The 16,159-nt window shown below is 38.3% G+C and overlaps 1 protein-coding gene across 1 annotated transcript in view; it reads left to right on the top strand.

Annotated features, from left to right (window-relative positions):
- Nucleotides 1–15,969, top strand: part of cacnb2b (calcium channel, voltage-dependent, beta 2b) — a 36,363-nt gene extending 20,394 nt beyond the window's left edge. Inside the window, 13 exon segments of the mRNA XM_034703990.1 lie at nt 544–609; nt 3,826–3,948; nt 4,058–4,197; nt 5,136–5,197; nt 5,287–5,312; nt 6,307–6,387; nt 6,553–6,611; nt 6,717–6,826; nt 8,612–8,763; nt 8,941–8,968; nt 8,971–9,035; nt 9,503–9,676; nt 12,840–15,969. Of these exon segments, the coding sequence (XP_034559881.1) occupies nt 544–609; nt 3,826–3,948; nt 4,058–4,197; nt 5,136–5,197; nt 5,287–5,312; nt 6,307–6,387; nt 6,553–6,611; nt 6,717–6,826; nt 8,612–8,763; nt 8,941–8,968; nt 8,971–9,035; nt 9,503–9,676; nt 12,840–13,667 (1,914 nt within the window). The 3' untranslated portion in view covers nt 13,668–15,969.
- The last annotated feature ends 190 nt before the right edge of the window (nt 15,970–16,159 follow it).

Below are 16,159 nucleotides of genomic sequence, written 5' to 3'. Positions count from 1 at the left end.
CTGAATCAATGATTCTATATCTGTCCATTGCAAGTACCCCTGTTACGCCCACAGCTTTAAAGGGGTGTACAACCAAATTAATGTCTTGAAAATGTTTTTTCCCCTGCATCTCTGCCGCCTTGTTATGCTTTAGATTTGCTGATGTAAACTTGAGTCAAAGTGTTTTAAATTAAATACTAAGTGGATTTTTTTTATTTCAAAAATGTCTGGTCTCTGTATTTTTCCTTCAGAGTTGAACTTCAAACATGATCATTTATATCTTTTTCACCAGAAATTAATTTTGCATGTATTACTATTTTACTTTTAATCTTAGTAAGGATGTATTATTGATACACTGTCAAGGGATCCAAACCCCTGCTTGATCATTTCACCATGAATTATTAGTAAAATATGTGAATCATTTACTGCTTTTTATCCAAAGTTTTCTACATCTTCAAAGAACTTGGTCTTGCTGACTGAGTTCATAGTCTACTACAAAGTGCAGAACTAAAATCAATGCAATGGATTGATGTAACGAGCTGTCATTTATTCTCTCTCCTGCAGGGAGAGCGTCAGGACTCCGACGCCGTTGAGGAAAGAAACGCCCAGGTGCAGCTGGAGAAGGCCAAGGTACTGTCTCACTGTTGTATCATAAGAACTTCAGGAGCCAACACCCAGCACGGTGTCACAGAGTTATCTCTTACAAAGGCAGCTCTCAAGGACATTATTACATCGCAGACAAGAAACACAGACATCAGGACAGCGGATTAGTAGACAAATATTCTGCTGTCAATATGAGTCACTGTTCCTCCCTGTCATCAATTCGGGTGCTCAGTGTCTGGAGAGGGGTATTAATGAAGGATATTGATAATTGCTGATTCAATTCAAACACATTCTAAGACTTTCTTCAGTAGATTGCTTAAAAATGACGAGGCAATATCACATATGTTCAATGAAAGATACCAGAATCTAACGCAACAATAAATAAACAAGTCAATGCACTGGTAGTTTAAAATGTAATATATAAGGACTAGTCTTTAATCAATGATCACTTTATTTACATTTTCTCACAAAGTTGTTCATAAACAATTGAAGCTTTTACACTTGAAATATTCTTTCATTTTAGGGCTGTCAAAAACAGATTTTTTAAAATTGCAATTAATCGCTGAGTTTTAAAAGTTAGTTGCGATTAATAGCAATTATTAATTCCATTATTTTTTATTGCCAAACAAGTTCAAATGAACAATGTAAAGTGCTCTGTGCGCTGCCAGCTTCTGAGATGCAGGTGCCTGCTGACATCATTCTGAACAGCTGCACTTGTATGCTTAGTTCGTTGGTGGCAGCTCAAATTCAAAGTACAATGGTGATATTTTAATTCCGTTAGACAGAAAAGTGTATATTACTTTGCACTGACAATTTTCTAAAGCGAAATGTTCCATTCAAAACATCAGGGGTGTTGTAATTTTCCATTACAGTGGCATAAAGGGACAAAATAGCACCGAAGAAGAAAAAAAAATAAAGCTTTACTTTTCCTTATTTATTACTTCACTGGTTCCTAGCAGTATGTCATTGGTTTATTTTGATTTATTTTGCGACTCTTTGGAACCAGTGCAGTGTGAAATGATGGAAACAAAAGGAGAAAGTTATCTGTCAACATTTATTCCAACTTCTCATCCATTGTACCTCTGCCTCATACACATAGACCCCATGATTTATTAAGTTCTTTAAGCATGTAAACTGGTGCTAAGGAATACCCATGAACAAAATCATGACAAAAATCAAACCGTATGGATGCTGGTTTGGACTTGTGGTTGAATCACATGCACCACGTAGAGAGGTTATGGACCTAAGAGCAGGGTGCTATTCCAACCTGCATCCCTTTGCTGCTTGTCATTCCCCGCTGTCTCTTCCATTTTCCTGAACTATCCATGGATATCTGTAAATAGAGAAATAAAAGCCCCAAAACAAACTTAAACAGACTCATTGCCATTGAACTATAGTTTGTCAACCTTCAAAGTGCCAGAGAGAAAAGGAAATTTAATTCATGAGGTAACTGCACATATTATCAGATTTAGCTCCATGAATTACATTTTTTGTGTATGAAATACAACACCAATTCTAAAGACACTGTGACACTTTAGAATGTTGATACAATTATATTTGATGTTTTTGTAAATCATTCAGTCTTTATTTAAGTGTGTTTCATCCCACCTTCACCTTATGCTGATAACAAACTGGGCGGTCCCTCTCCTTTTTAGAGCGGAGGACCCAGTACCCATTATTTCCAAAAAGGATGTCACATTTTGATTCTTCAGGTCACTGGCGTTTTTAATTTCACCTTAGTCCATCTTAAATGAGCTCAGACCCGGGAAAGTTGCTGGTATTTCTGGATCATGTTTATATTTAGTTTCCTCTCTGCATCGCAAAGTTTTAATCTGCTTTTTTGGATACAGGGACAAACTTTGTTCACAGCAGTGGTTTCTGATGTGATCTTGAGCAAATGCAGTGATTCCCACTACAGAGGCATGTCTGTTTTCAATGCAGTGCCACCTAACAGCCTGAAGATCAAAGCTTTTCAGTATTGTTTTTTTGGCCCTGTCCCTTTTGTATAGAAATGTCTGCAGATTTTCTGAATTATTTAATAATATTGTTGACTGTAAATGGTTTCCCCAAAATCTGTGCAATAGTTTGGTGAGGAACATTATTCTGAAAGTGTTGAACTTGCTCATGCAGCCTCTCACGGAGTGTGAACCTTTTTCCATCTTTACTTCTGAGAGACTCATCTTTTTGGGAATGACAATTTTATACCATCCATTTTGCTAACCTTTTGCAAAAATAAGCTAATTAGATGAAGAATGTTCCTTCAGGTTTTTTTTATTCATTACACAACTTTCTTATTGTTGGAACAGGTTGTCCCTGTTCCAACTTTTTTTGAAACATGTTGCTGGCATCAAATTGAAAATTAACATTTGATATGTTGTCTTTGTACTATTTTCAGTTACATGCAGGTTTAAATAATTGCAAATGATGAAAATCTGTTTTCTGGAATCAGGATTGTATTATAAACTTTATTACATAAATGTATCAAAACATCACAGCTGATATCAAAGTCCCCTCTATTCTCCTTTTTAAGCACCAACTGCTGATACCCGTCCAGTTGAATATTGAATTAAATCCTCCCCCGCAGATATAATGTGCCCCCACTGCTGCTTTGTAATTAAGGCGGCGAACACACTCGCCCCGTCCCCCGCTGACCCCACAGTCTCTCTCACAGCCTTGTCTTCAAAGTGGAGTAATTAGCAGCTTGATCTGCATGTCGCTGACATTTGACTCTGATAGGATTATAACTCCAGTAGGAAGCACACAGGAGCAACTGTGCAGCAAAGAGAAAGCTATAGGAAGTATGTTTCCCAGCTTAGATTTTGATTTTGCTGAGTGGGAAAGACATAATAAGGTTTTAAAAATACCATTACAGCTTCTCTGATCGTTTCAAGTTTTCCAGTCAATATGACACTTGAAACTTGAGCAGCTAAATGGAATCATTTAGTTTATTATTCACATGTATCCTTTCCCGACATGTCTAAATGTTTTAAATGAAAGAGCTGCTGCAGATCATGTGTTGTGAAAGATACAACAGCAACGTTAAATGTATAACTGTTGAAAAGAAGCTAAAAACTGTATTCAGCTTCCCCTTTCCACTGTGTGTGACTCTGCTCTGCTCTTTGTCACAGCTGCAACTCAGACACAGCAACAACACACTTGTCCAGAGAGGGGTGCCAACACAAGCACAAACAGAGCTTTATAGTTTTCAATATTATACTATGATTGTCTGTCTTGTGTCCACAGTACAAGCCTGTGGCATTCGCAGTACGTTGCAACTTCTCTTACACACCAGCAGACGACGACAACGTTCCTGTACCGGGCCAGGCAGTCACATTTGAGTCCAGAGACTTCCTGCATGTCAAAGAGGTTAGAAAAAAAACCCTCAATACTGATAGATAAGACAAAAAGTTCCTAGTTATAGCAAGCATTAATTATGTACATTTAGAGTCAGAGCCTTTGCCTTTTCATTGAGCAGAAGTTTAACAATGACTGGTGGATTGGACGGCCGGTGAAGGAGGATGGTGTGGTGGGCTTCGTCCCCAGTCCAGTCAACCTGGAAACAATTCTCATCAGAAGAGAAGTCCAGGCCAGAAAAGCTGCCAAAGCCTTAGCCAGGTACGTACAGAAGTTTTTTTTATCTCTATCCTTGTAATTATCTTTGTTGGTCTGCTCCAAATAAAAACAAAACATCTCAAACAAGTGAAAAACAGATAAGCAGAACACACACATTGATCAAGGTTTAGTCAGTTTCTACAGTTGATGCTAATGTGTTTGTTTGTGCCAACCACTTTACCACAAACTACTACTTGAACATGCTACTTAGAGACATGCTGTTGTAACTGCGGCTGTAACTCTTCAACAGTTGCCTCTTCTTGTTTGGGATCAGACCCTTGAGCATATATGTATTTTTACTGGCCACATTTGTTTTGGTGTTTTTCTGCCTCTGCATCCCTCTGTAATGGTCTACCCTCCACCCTCAGACAACATTCAGACATCCACAGAGGCGGATTTGTGTTGTTTGTTTCAACAACAAATTCAAAACCTTGCTTTAAACAGCTTAAAAGCAATTATATGGGACTTTCGGTACAATAAAAATGAATACAAAATATCCAGAAAATGCTTCCATTTGTCTGTAAGAATTTAAGCATAAAAAACAACTTTTGAAAATGTGAATTAGTTTGAGATTAAAATAAAGGAAATAAATGACAGCAGGAACCTTTCCCTCTTGTTAAGTTTGTTAGTTGATTGTACTCCTTCAGGCTGGCATCCCTTACACCCCTTTTTTACTTGACCCAGTTAAGCTGAACAAAATGAATCAAGAGGATCTTAGAAATTTGACTTTAGTGATAAATGTTTGCACTGAATCACTTCAAGGGATTTACCCTCCAAGCGCACTAAAGCTATGTCTTTTATAAGTAGATATGCAGTCGATAAGCACAGATTATTTGATATCACAGACACATAGGACTTTATTTCCACCATTACTGAAACTATCAAATGTACACTTTGTCTTTAGTGGTAATAAGATCTAAGCTCATGTTCTCCCATTTCAGCAAAGCAGCAGCTCAAGCAGCTCAAGATATGAACTCAAAGAAATACACTCCTCCATCACAAGGTCAGTGTGTGAGCGATATAGTGTAAAAAACATGTTTGTCCTTTTTAATGTTTTGAGGTAACATTGGATTCCTCTTTGTGTTTGAACAGCCAATCAGCAAGTGAAAAAGAAACCGGTAAGTGACTGAGTGTGTTATTTGGTTGATATCCTCTCAAACTTATTGTTTGTCATTTTTGACATGTCCACACTTAAAATCTTTTAATGAAAACTTTTAACCAAGCTACTTTGATTTAAAAAGCTTAAGAAAACTCTAGAATAAGAAAAATAACGTTTATTTCATAATTTCAAGTTCACTCTGTATTTGCTCTGAAAGCAAAATTAAGTTTAACACTCCGGTCAATTTAATGAAGTTGCTTGAGAGATTTAGCAGGTGAATAAACATTTTAACATGGTCTAATTCAGTTATGATGACAGGTATGAAGGTAAACCTTTCTCTATGAGGGTTTTCTCTGGATTGTTATGTTCACTTTGAACTAGATATTATTTACCTCTATAGGTCCACATTTTAACTTGTTGTGAAGCTTTTGATGATGACAAACAGTCCTTGTCTGGCAGAGGCACATGGCCCCCCCTTGAAATCTGATTGGCCACTGTTGACACCCCAAAACCCTGAACAATAATTGGCTGCTTACATTGTCAGAGTCAGATTTCTGTTTAAATCAACTATTTGGGATGTATTACAATAGAGTGCTAGTCGCTGTCTTTGCATTTTGATCAGGGCTTTCAGCGTTAAAGTGTGAATTGTAATGCATTAAGGGTTGAAAAGGAAATTAATTGTTATTTAAAATTCAATGCTATTGTGTCTGTGTCAACATTAACTGAGAGCATTGGTACAAAAGAACCTTGCTGAAGACCAATACAACTTTTCTGATTCACTGTCTATGAGCTACGGTCTTAACTTCTGATTATTTCACAAAACCACATAACTTCAGAGACAGTTTAGTATGACAAGATGTTTGATCAGGCAAATACATTTTGCTGTTCTTGTCCAGTGAAGTTAGAAACTGGGACTTTCAGATAAAAATCAAATTCCCATTTTTGTTTGCCGCTTTCTCATGAAAAACAAATCTCATACTATGAATGACACTTGTGTTTTTCTGTGTGTACAGGGGGAGCAGGTGGCTATGTATGATGTAGTGCCTACAATGCGTCCTGTAGTTCTAATGGGACCGTCTCTGAAGGGCTTAGAGGTGAGTGTGCCTCACACACTCTTCTGTCTGAACTCCAAAAAGTTGCCTTTGATACGTAAAGTTGAAAAACCTCACCTATGTTTTCAGATGCATATTGATGTGCCTGTGTTGGGCTTGAAGGGAGGGGGATTTAATTCAAAATGTATGTGTCCTGTGATATTCCAGGTTACAGACATGATGCAAAAAGCACTATTTGACTATTTAAAACATCGATTTGAAGGCAGGTAAGTTCAGATTCACCTCTTCAGTGTCTCAACTTTTATGTTGAGTTAAAACACAGTGAAATCACAACTGCATAACAATTTCTGCTTTCTGTGTCTGCTCTCCAGAATCACTATCACACGGGTCACAGCAGATATCTCTCTGGCTAAACGGTCCATCCTCAACAACCCAGGCAAAAAGGCCTTGATGGACCGGTCCAACACCCGCTCCAATTTAGGTACACGTCTTTATCATCACATCCAGGAGCTGGGAATCACAGTGAATGATATCAGGCAAATATTTATCTGTTTGAAGAAGAAGCTGGTTGGGGTTTAACTTATCAGGAACATTGAGATAGGCACATATAACACTCAATTGAGTCCTAAAATAACTTCTTGTAACTGATTCTGTATGTTTTCTCTTGGGGTAATCCTCATCCAATTTAAATCCTAACTAGGTTAAAACAAGCAACAAAAACAATCTGACACAGGTCTGAAATTATTGTGTCAGACTGTAATTTTTTCCATATCTCACAGGATAATAATGGAAGAAAAGACACACACAGATAATAAATAAATAGTTTGACATTTTTTAAGATAAGCTCACTTGCTTGTATTGCTTGATATTTTTTCTGCCGATGGTTTAATGAGCAGATTTGTACAATTGTTTTGAAAAATGCAGTACATAATGGCAAGCTTCGCTAGCAGCTGCTTTTCTTTTAGGAATGTAAGAGTGTTAAAGAGAAAATAGCCTACCAGCACCTCTTAAACTAAGGTATGAACATGTTGTGTGTGGTTCATCTAACTCTGACTAGCTGTTTCCCTGTGTTATCAGTCTTTATGCTTGCTTAAGCTAAGCTAATGACTCAGTGGTTCACATTATGTTGACAGTTTTGACGGGAAGGATTGGTTTAACTCTGACAAGAAAGCTGACAAATTTAAATTTTCCGAGGTAATAATTGGTCCAAATCTGAAACGAAGTAGGTTGATTGATTGCAATATGCTTCCTGGAAACACTGACAGAATTCTCAATATTTACTCCAGTATATTGGAATAAGCTAGGACGTTGTATCACGTATTCTCTTGGAAAAAAAGGATTCTGAATAATTTTCATAAATAAAGGAAAAGGGGGAAAAGATTTACTTGGTTTTCTTTACTCTTGTCTCTCTCATTGCTCTCTCATCCCAGATGCTGCGGTATGTATGACTGAAAGCACTGGTAGCCCATATCTGTGTAACACTCCACCTTCCTTCCTTCCTTCATTTCTTCCTTAATTCCTTTTCTTCATCCCATATCAGTAACAACCACCACTGCTCAATGTGTGTGCATACTAAAGCTCTGACACATGCAGATGTCCTCTGCTGTGTGTTTGTTTTAGTGAGCCATTGAATACGTGAGATGTTATTCAGTGTTATGTTAGAATGTCTCCTTCTAGTGGCCAATTTTACTCCTTCTGTGATTGTTAATTATTGTGTTCGCCCACCACACGATGTTAAGTCACAGGTGAAGTTTGCAGGTTTTATGTGTTGTGTGAGTTATTCTCCATTTTTCTTGTGAGTTGCTCACAACTCTGTACTTTTAACTGTTTTAACGACAGATGCTTTGATGTTGCTTTTTGTCTTTTGTGTTGAATTGTGATACAGATGAAATGTTTGCTGGAAAGTTTTAGTCTTCACATTTGATGAGATTCTTGCTTTCAACTTTAACTCAGGTTTCAATATTAAACCTTCAACATAAAAGATGTCCGGTTGGATCCTTAAAACCACATCTTGGTTTAATAAATCAATGAAAAAACAAAAATCCTCATGTATCAGCTCTAATAACTTTAAATAATTATGAAATCATGAAAAAAGGAATGTGAAGGCTGAGTATATATATTTCTACAGAAAGTCATACTTTGTGAAATTGGAATTTTTAAGCTTGTGGAATCTTGTTTTTATTGTCAAGAGAATCAAACAAAAACAATAAATATTTTCCCTGGATCTCAGGTGACAAATTCATGCTTTTGTTTTCTGCTTTCACAGCCCAGATCCAGGGGGAGGTTGAGCGAATCTTTGAGCTGGCCCGCAGCATGCAGCTGGTGATTCTGGATGCAGACACAATAAACCACCCTCTCCAGGTGTCCAAGACCTCCTTGGCACCCATCCTGGTCTACGTTAAGATCTCCTCACCAAAGGTAAGAGAGTTCTCTATTAAGGTACATGTTCAATCTAACCTGCACCTTCTTGTGGACTGACATCCTGTCAGTTCCCTGAATATTTTATGTGCATTTATACCAAAAAACATAACTCTCTAGATATCCACAACTACTACAACTTATTTTCCTTTGCTTTCTCTTCACCGTGTCATGCAGGTGCTGACGAGGCTCATCAAAACTAGAGGAAGTCACAGACCAAACACCTCAATGTTCAGCTGGTAGCAGCAGACAAGCTCGCCCAGTGCCCGCCTGTGAGTGTCATCTAGTGGCCACTGTGGGACATTGATGCAGTGGCAGTTCATGTTCAATAACACTTTGTCCTTTAATGAAGGATTGCTGTGTCAATTAAACATGTGGCAATCACTTTTAATATTAGAGGAAAACAGTCTTGAGTTTGTTGCACACCTTAAACAATGTGGCTGAATCCCATATTAGTTTTAAGTCTGTGTATTGTACCTTTAACATTTACTATTATAAGAAATAGTATATATAACAAAAATAACATATTAAAGAGGGAGAGGAAAGAATTGAAACAGAGTTGTAATAAAAATCTGCTTAAATTGTTACAACAGACCTCAGAATTGAGCTAATAATTGTGCTATGGTTCAGATCCTTGTTTTCTGACGTGTTCTCACAGACTTGCTTGATTATTTGGGGTTGTAGCTCTTTTCCACTGTTGGTCTTAACTTATTCCTCCCCTTTTCTTGTTGTCCTGTAGGAAATGTTCGATGTCATCTTAGATGAGAACCAGCTGACTGACGCCTGTGAGCACATTGCTGATTATCTGGAGTCTTACTGGAGAGCCACTCACCCACCAGAGATGGAGCCTGTGAACGCACTGGTGGCCCAGCTGGCTGAGAACACACTGCCCACCAACCCAACAGGATTACAGGTACATTAAATACAGATGAATATATAGGAAACACCATGTTAACAATACCATTTCCAAAGCTATCATAGTGTTACTACATCCCACCCATCCCATCTGCACAGAGAATTTGCTGACTGTGGAAAAAAAACAAAGCTTTTGCTTGGTGAATTATGAGCTCAGCAGGAATGTCTTTGTAGAGAGAGGAAGATCAGAGTATGCTATTTATTTGTTTCCATCTAACATTTTCATTTCATCTCTCCTCATCCCACTCAACTGGAAAGTTGAAGAAATGAGATAGGTCTACCTCTGGTGAGTGTGAAGCTTTTAATGTCTGCTGTAGCTGAGTTTTCCCCCAATCCACTGCAGAAATAGTGATGAGTTATAAAAGTGCCTGCATTACAATTTAGCAAGAAATGAAATTTCGTGTTTATATTGAAAAAAGGCTGAACTTAGATACATTTGCTGCCCTTGCAAACACTCTGGGAATGGAACAATATTGGAAAGACTGATGCAGATTCATTTTTTGTTGTTAAGAATGGAGAGTCCTGCTGGAAACCAGATGAACTACTTTTAATTGGTAAATACATGCTGCCTTCATGCTTAACATTCTAAAGATTTCTTTATTCAGGCTCTCTGTCAGTCCTAGCTAAAGTTGATAACAAGGCTAAAGCATCAATGTTAATTCTTACTTATGCAACACAAGGTAATCTTGCAGATTGAGTCATATCCTACTCAAGATAGCGGAAACTACGGTACAACTCTGATTCCAAAAGAGTAGGGGACGAGATGCAAATTTTCATAAAAATAGATTCAGATGGTTTGTAAATCATCAAATCCTATATTTATTTTAAAATAGTGCAAAAACAACATATCACATGTTAAAACTGAAAAAAATGTCTTGTGAAAAAAGATGTACTTATTTCAAATTGTATGCTGGCATACATGTTTCCTAATAGTTAGGACAATGGCATGAAAACACTGAAAAGTTGTGGAATCCAAAATAAAATAGAATATATTGACAAAAATGAGAGGAATATCAGGTTATCAGGTTAATTTGCAACATGTTAGGAGCATGACTGGATGTACAAAGGGTATCCCAAAGAGGGTGAATCTCTTAGAAGTAATGATGGGAAGAGATCAGCACTCGGTGAGAAGCTGCATGAGCAAATAGTTTAACAGTTTCAGAATAATGTTCTTCAGCTTAAAACTGCAAAGAATTTGGGGATTTATAATCTACAGTGCATAATGCCATTCAAATTTCTGAGAAATCACAGAAAAAAAGGGAAAAAGCCAAAATAATTACTGGATGGCTGTGATCTTTGGGCCCTCATGCGACACTACATGAACAATGGACCTGACTCTGTAGTGGAAATCACTGCATTGGCTCAAAATCACTTTGTCTATGAACACAGTTACTCACTGCATCCACAAATTTAGGTTAGATCTGTACCATGCAAAGAGGAAACCATATATAAACATAATCCAGAAATGCAGGCGTCTTCTCTGGGCCTGAGCTCATTTTAGATGGCAAAGTGGAAGACTGTTCTGTGGTCTGACGAATCTTAATTTGGTTTACTTTACTGCAACATTTGGCTTTAGATATTAGATTCCTTCAGATTGTTTTGGTGAAACTTGATTCATGATAAACAGTCTGTTTAAGACAATCAGACTTTTGATGGACACAGAAAATAAAGACCTAATATCTGATCTTATGGATAGAATCTCCAAACACATCAAACGGATTAGCAAAGAGATGAAACTCCCTGTGATGAATCAGCCATGAATACATGACATGACAGTTCAAGTATTTCTCTTTTTTTGGTATCTTTTTATGCACTCAGAGGATAGGAGAGGGGTTGGAGTGGGAAACTTGGAATAGAGAGTGGGAAGACATGCAGCAAAGGGCTGAGGGTCTGATTCAAACCTAGGCCACCTGCTTCAAAGTACCACAGCCTCTGCTACAGTAGCCATGTACATTGAATCGTTGAGCCAAACCAGCCGCCTCACTTGATGTGTTTAAACTTAAAACCTGGCTTCTGCTTTTCACTCTTATCTATATACAAAAAACAATTTGCCACTCCTTATTACAACCCACGGCTCTGGTCTAATCCTGCTAGCTGAAAGTAATGCTTTAATTACAGGATACTGAGTGTTCAACCTTTGCTCTTCTTGGTCAATAGAACAATACTGCATAACTTCACAACTTTTTAATTTAAAAGAAGACACTTTCCACCTAAATGATATAGCTCATTTTGTTACAGTTCACAGTATGTTATCCTTATCTATTTTTGCTTTCATTAATTTTTTCACACACTAACAGACTGGGACAAAGTCTTAAAAATGTAATAATATATTTACAGTAAATTGAATTTGATTGGTATACCCAATAGTCTGGTTATCTCTGCAGTATTGAGCACAAACTACTCACCTTCAAGGTCCCTCTTTCAGCCAAATGTTGTTTTCCCAGCTTGTACACAAATTACAGAGACTAAGTTTTTGAAAAAAAGAAATGAATAGTAATGGATCAAGGTACTAATGTTGAGATCAGCTAGTCTAATTTCTTTTGAAGTTTGACGAGCAAAGGTAACTTCTAATAGTAAATTTTTTAACATTTTGTACACAAAATCATCTGTGACATAATGTATAGAGAAATCTGACAGTGAAATGTAGAAATGGATAAATGACGGACTGGTGAATACAAACAGTAGCTGCAGCAGCTGTACAGCAGATGCAGAAATGCTTGAGGCAGTAAGTCTCTCTGTTTCCATGTGAGGAAGTGCACAGAGCTGCACTCAGTCGCCAAAGGTCACCCAGATAATCCAAAGTTATTTTCCCTCAGGTGTGGTGTGGTGGGGATTGCAAGTTTGGGCACTTGAGAGCCAGCTGCCTCCCTAACAACAACTTTGTGTGTGTGTGTGTGTGTGTGTGTGTGTGTGTGTGTGTGTGTGTGTGTGTGTGTGTGTGTGTGTGTGTGTGTGTGTTTGTGTGTGTTTGTTTGAGGTTTTGTAAGGCTGTGTTAGTGTACACAGTAGACATAGGGTTTGGGTGCTATATCTTTTCTTCTTCTGTTAGGGCAAACTTTCTTCACCCGAGTTTCTTTTATCATGTGCACGTGACATTACTCTGCATGCATGTGACAAAGTGCTGCATGTATGTGATGTTACGCTACATTTTCTTCATTCAGGAGGGGCAGAAAAACAAGAAGTCAGCTGCATCCAAAAGAAAAGGTTCCCGGGAGAACCATCTAGACGATGAGCCCCCCTCAGCCCCAGTGCAGGAACAGAGGACTGAAGAGGGCCAAAGAGAGGAGGAGGAGCGGCTTCTAAAGACTGAACCAAAGAGACCGCAGCACACCCACCACCATCACCACCACCACCATCACCACAACCGTAGGACGGAACACCACGTCCAAGGCCAGAACAGCCAAACATCTGGTGGAGCGGAGGTGCAGACAAGCAAGGAGTACAACCAGAGGATTCACCGCAGGCAGCTGCCAGAGGATCGGGAGGAGGAGGATGTGCTGGAGGATGTGGTGGAGGAGGACGAGGAGGAGATTCGCTATAACCACCGGGGCCATAATCACCAGCATCACAACAGCAACCACCACCATCACCACCATCACCACCACCACCAACATCACCACCGCGGGGGCGGCCAGCCACACTTAGGGGAGGACTATGAGCAGGAGCACAATGAACGCAACCGGCAGCACAGACATCACCAGCATGTTTCAACAAGGACACAACACACGGATAATTATCCTGCACATAATCATCACAACTTCCACCACTATCACGGCAGAGACAGGGACAGAGATAGGGACAGGGACAGGGATAGAGATAGAGACAGAGACAGAGACAGAGACAGAGACAGGGACAGAGATAGAGACAGGGACAGGGATAGAGAAAGACATAAAGACAAAGACAGAGACAGGGACAGAGAAAGAGATCTAGGTAGAGATAGAGACCAAGATGCACGACAATGGCACAGGGATTCCTACATACACCAGTGACTGTAGTTATTTTCCCTGGGCTAGTGTATGGTTGTATGCTGCTCAAGTTAAACTGCACTAATGGACGGAGCAGACTGTGTCATCTTTATTGACTATGTTTCTCCCCATCTTGTTTGCCATTTTTTATTTTTGCCCTTTGCCACCTGCTATTTTTTTATTGCATTGAATATAATCTCTTTTTTCAGCTCATTTTCACCAATTACATTTGGCTCCTGTGCTCTGCAGCATCCATTATGGAGGTTTAATGTTGCTCAGTATGGAAGCCAAATATGGCCATGGTTGCAATAGTCTGATTTGGTCATTATTGAATCTTCTTGTGGATAACAGGATTATTACACCTCCTGGGGCAAAGTGCACAAGCTGGGCGTGCGCCTGGGTATATAACCTTACGTTGACTTGGGGCAGAGCGTTATGACCGACAAAAGTTAAGCCTGTGCACTAGTAGAACTCAAGCCCTGTCTTTGTGTTACACCTGGGTGTAGCTTTTACACCAAGGAAGGAGCAAGTCTTTTAAGTTAGACTAATCTGCCTATTCAAGGCACTATCCCAGGTTCTAGACCTTCCCAGTTTTGCCCTTACAAAGCTCAGTTGTTTGTGTTGGTGTTGGTCAGTTTCACAGGGAACGATTTTATGTTCTGCATACAACTCAATGAGTTTCAGTATTTCATATCTGTATTTATTTCTTTTGATTTGTGTTAACGATATATTTTGCATATATTTTGATCAAAGAAGAGAGTGGATAGATGTGGATTACTTGGCAATACACACAGCTTAGCAAATGTTCACATGGATGTTTATGATAAGATCAGGAGCAGCTACGACTGGTATTAGCAGAGCTTCGTGCACACACAAGTTCTAGTGGAAGTCAGTCGTACTAAGTCCAACGAAAGAGCAAGTTTAACGCCCAGCTGGTGCACTTGGCCCTGATGTATCAGGGATGACTTTGATTTATGATAGGTCAATACAAATGATTCCAGTGCAACAGCTCTGCAGTAAATCCTACCATCTTTAAAAATGTGGTATGTGCTTTTTCAAATGTTACAATATATTTTAGTTAAAAATGTGTTGGATGCAATACTAAACAAAGTTTCAAATTGTTAGTAAATGTGTGTTGGAGTAATCCCAGGATATGACTAAAGGCTGCTCTGAATGGCTAGTTTAAAAAATCACACAAGATTTGCGTCAAATTGTGACAACCGCACTTAGCAATCTCTTAATAAAGGATATATAAAGAGACAGTAGTTAAAAGTAAAATGTTTCACACTGAGTATGAAGTAAGTTCCCTTTCTGACATTTATCCGAAAAAGAGCTGTTTGTCCAAATATCAACTTATTCTATTTATAGAGATATAAATTGATAGAAAACCTATTATGACTGATTTATCCAAATCATACATGTCGCTAGCCAACATGTTGAACATCATCGTGTTAGCCTGTCACACCAATGCTGATCTCCCCCTTACTACTTCTGGTAAAGTTGTTAAATTTGCAATATTTGGGTTTTGGAGTGTAAGTTGCACCAAACAAACAAGTTAAGGAACCAATCTTGGCCCATGCAGATAGTTGGGTGGGCCTTTTTTTTCTCTTCTATTTTTGACATTTTATAACTAAAATGTTATTGAATATTGCCCATAAGAAGTTTTCTCTGTTATCTTGACATAATATGATTTATTTCTAATCCTCAGATAACAAGATGAGATAAAATTACACCTGCTGTTCTCGGCCTCCATACTGTAATGCATCTGATGATTTCCATTCCTGCAGAGCTTAACAACTTAATTTATTTCCGTCCAGTTGAATGGTAAGAGTTGGTGTATTTCAGTGTCACACCTGCCCCTGCTCCCATGAGTGAATCTTGAAAAGGCAACAGTTTATTTTTAACATTGGTATGAAAGGTAAAACTATTTTTCTACATGACTCTAAAAGAGGTCATACTATGCCTCCTACTTTTTTAAAGGGTGTTTAAGCATATTATTGACTTGCATTTTCCCTGTCTGGAAAGCATGAAAACCTTTGGTGACACTGACCTGTGCTAAATGCTGGATACTCTATGCATCTTCTTGTGATAAAATATATTGCTTGAATAAATCTCTATGCATTTGTATAATACTTCATAACTGCCTTGTTAGGTTATGTAAGGAGAACCAGAGAGCCTGTTGCACTGTTAGAACTTGACCTATTGCGTATGATTTCTTCGAGTTGTTGAGACTGAATTGACTCTGGTCCTTTCAAAATTGTATGTTTTGGTTATATATGTGTATTTTGTACATTATTTCAGGAGTTCGTTTTGACAAATATGCATTCTTATGTTGAAAATCATTAAAATGTAAAACAAAGCATGTCTGAGGTGACAATCGTATTTGAAGGTACCCTTACTTCTTTTTCTGACCAGACCATGATCGTGATATGTTTTTGTTATTTAACATACTTTCTAACTACACTAACTTTCATTGATGGTGTCTACCAATTTAAGAGTGACATGTTTGCCTAATT

Source organism: Notolabrus celidotus, chromosome 15, assembly GCF_009762535.1.
Source record: "Notolabrus celidotus isolate fNotCel1 chromosome 15, fNotCel1.pri, whole genome shotgun sequence".
Lineage (NCBI taxonomy): Eukaryota > Metazoa > Chordata > Actinopteri > Labriformes > Labridae > Notolabrus > Notolabrus celidotus.
This window is presented reverse-complemented; position numbering and strand designations above follow the sequence as displayed.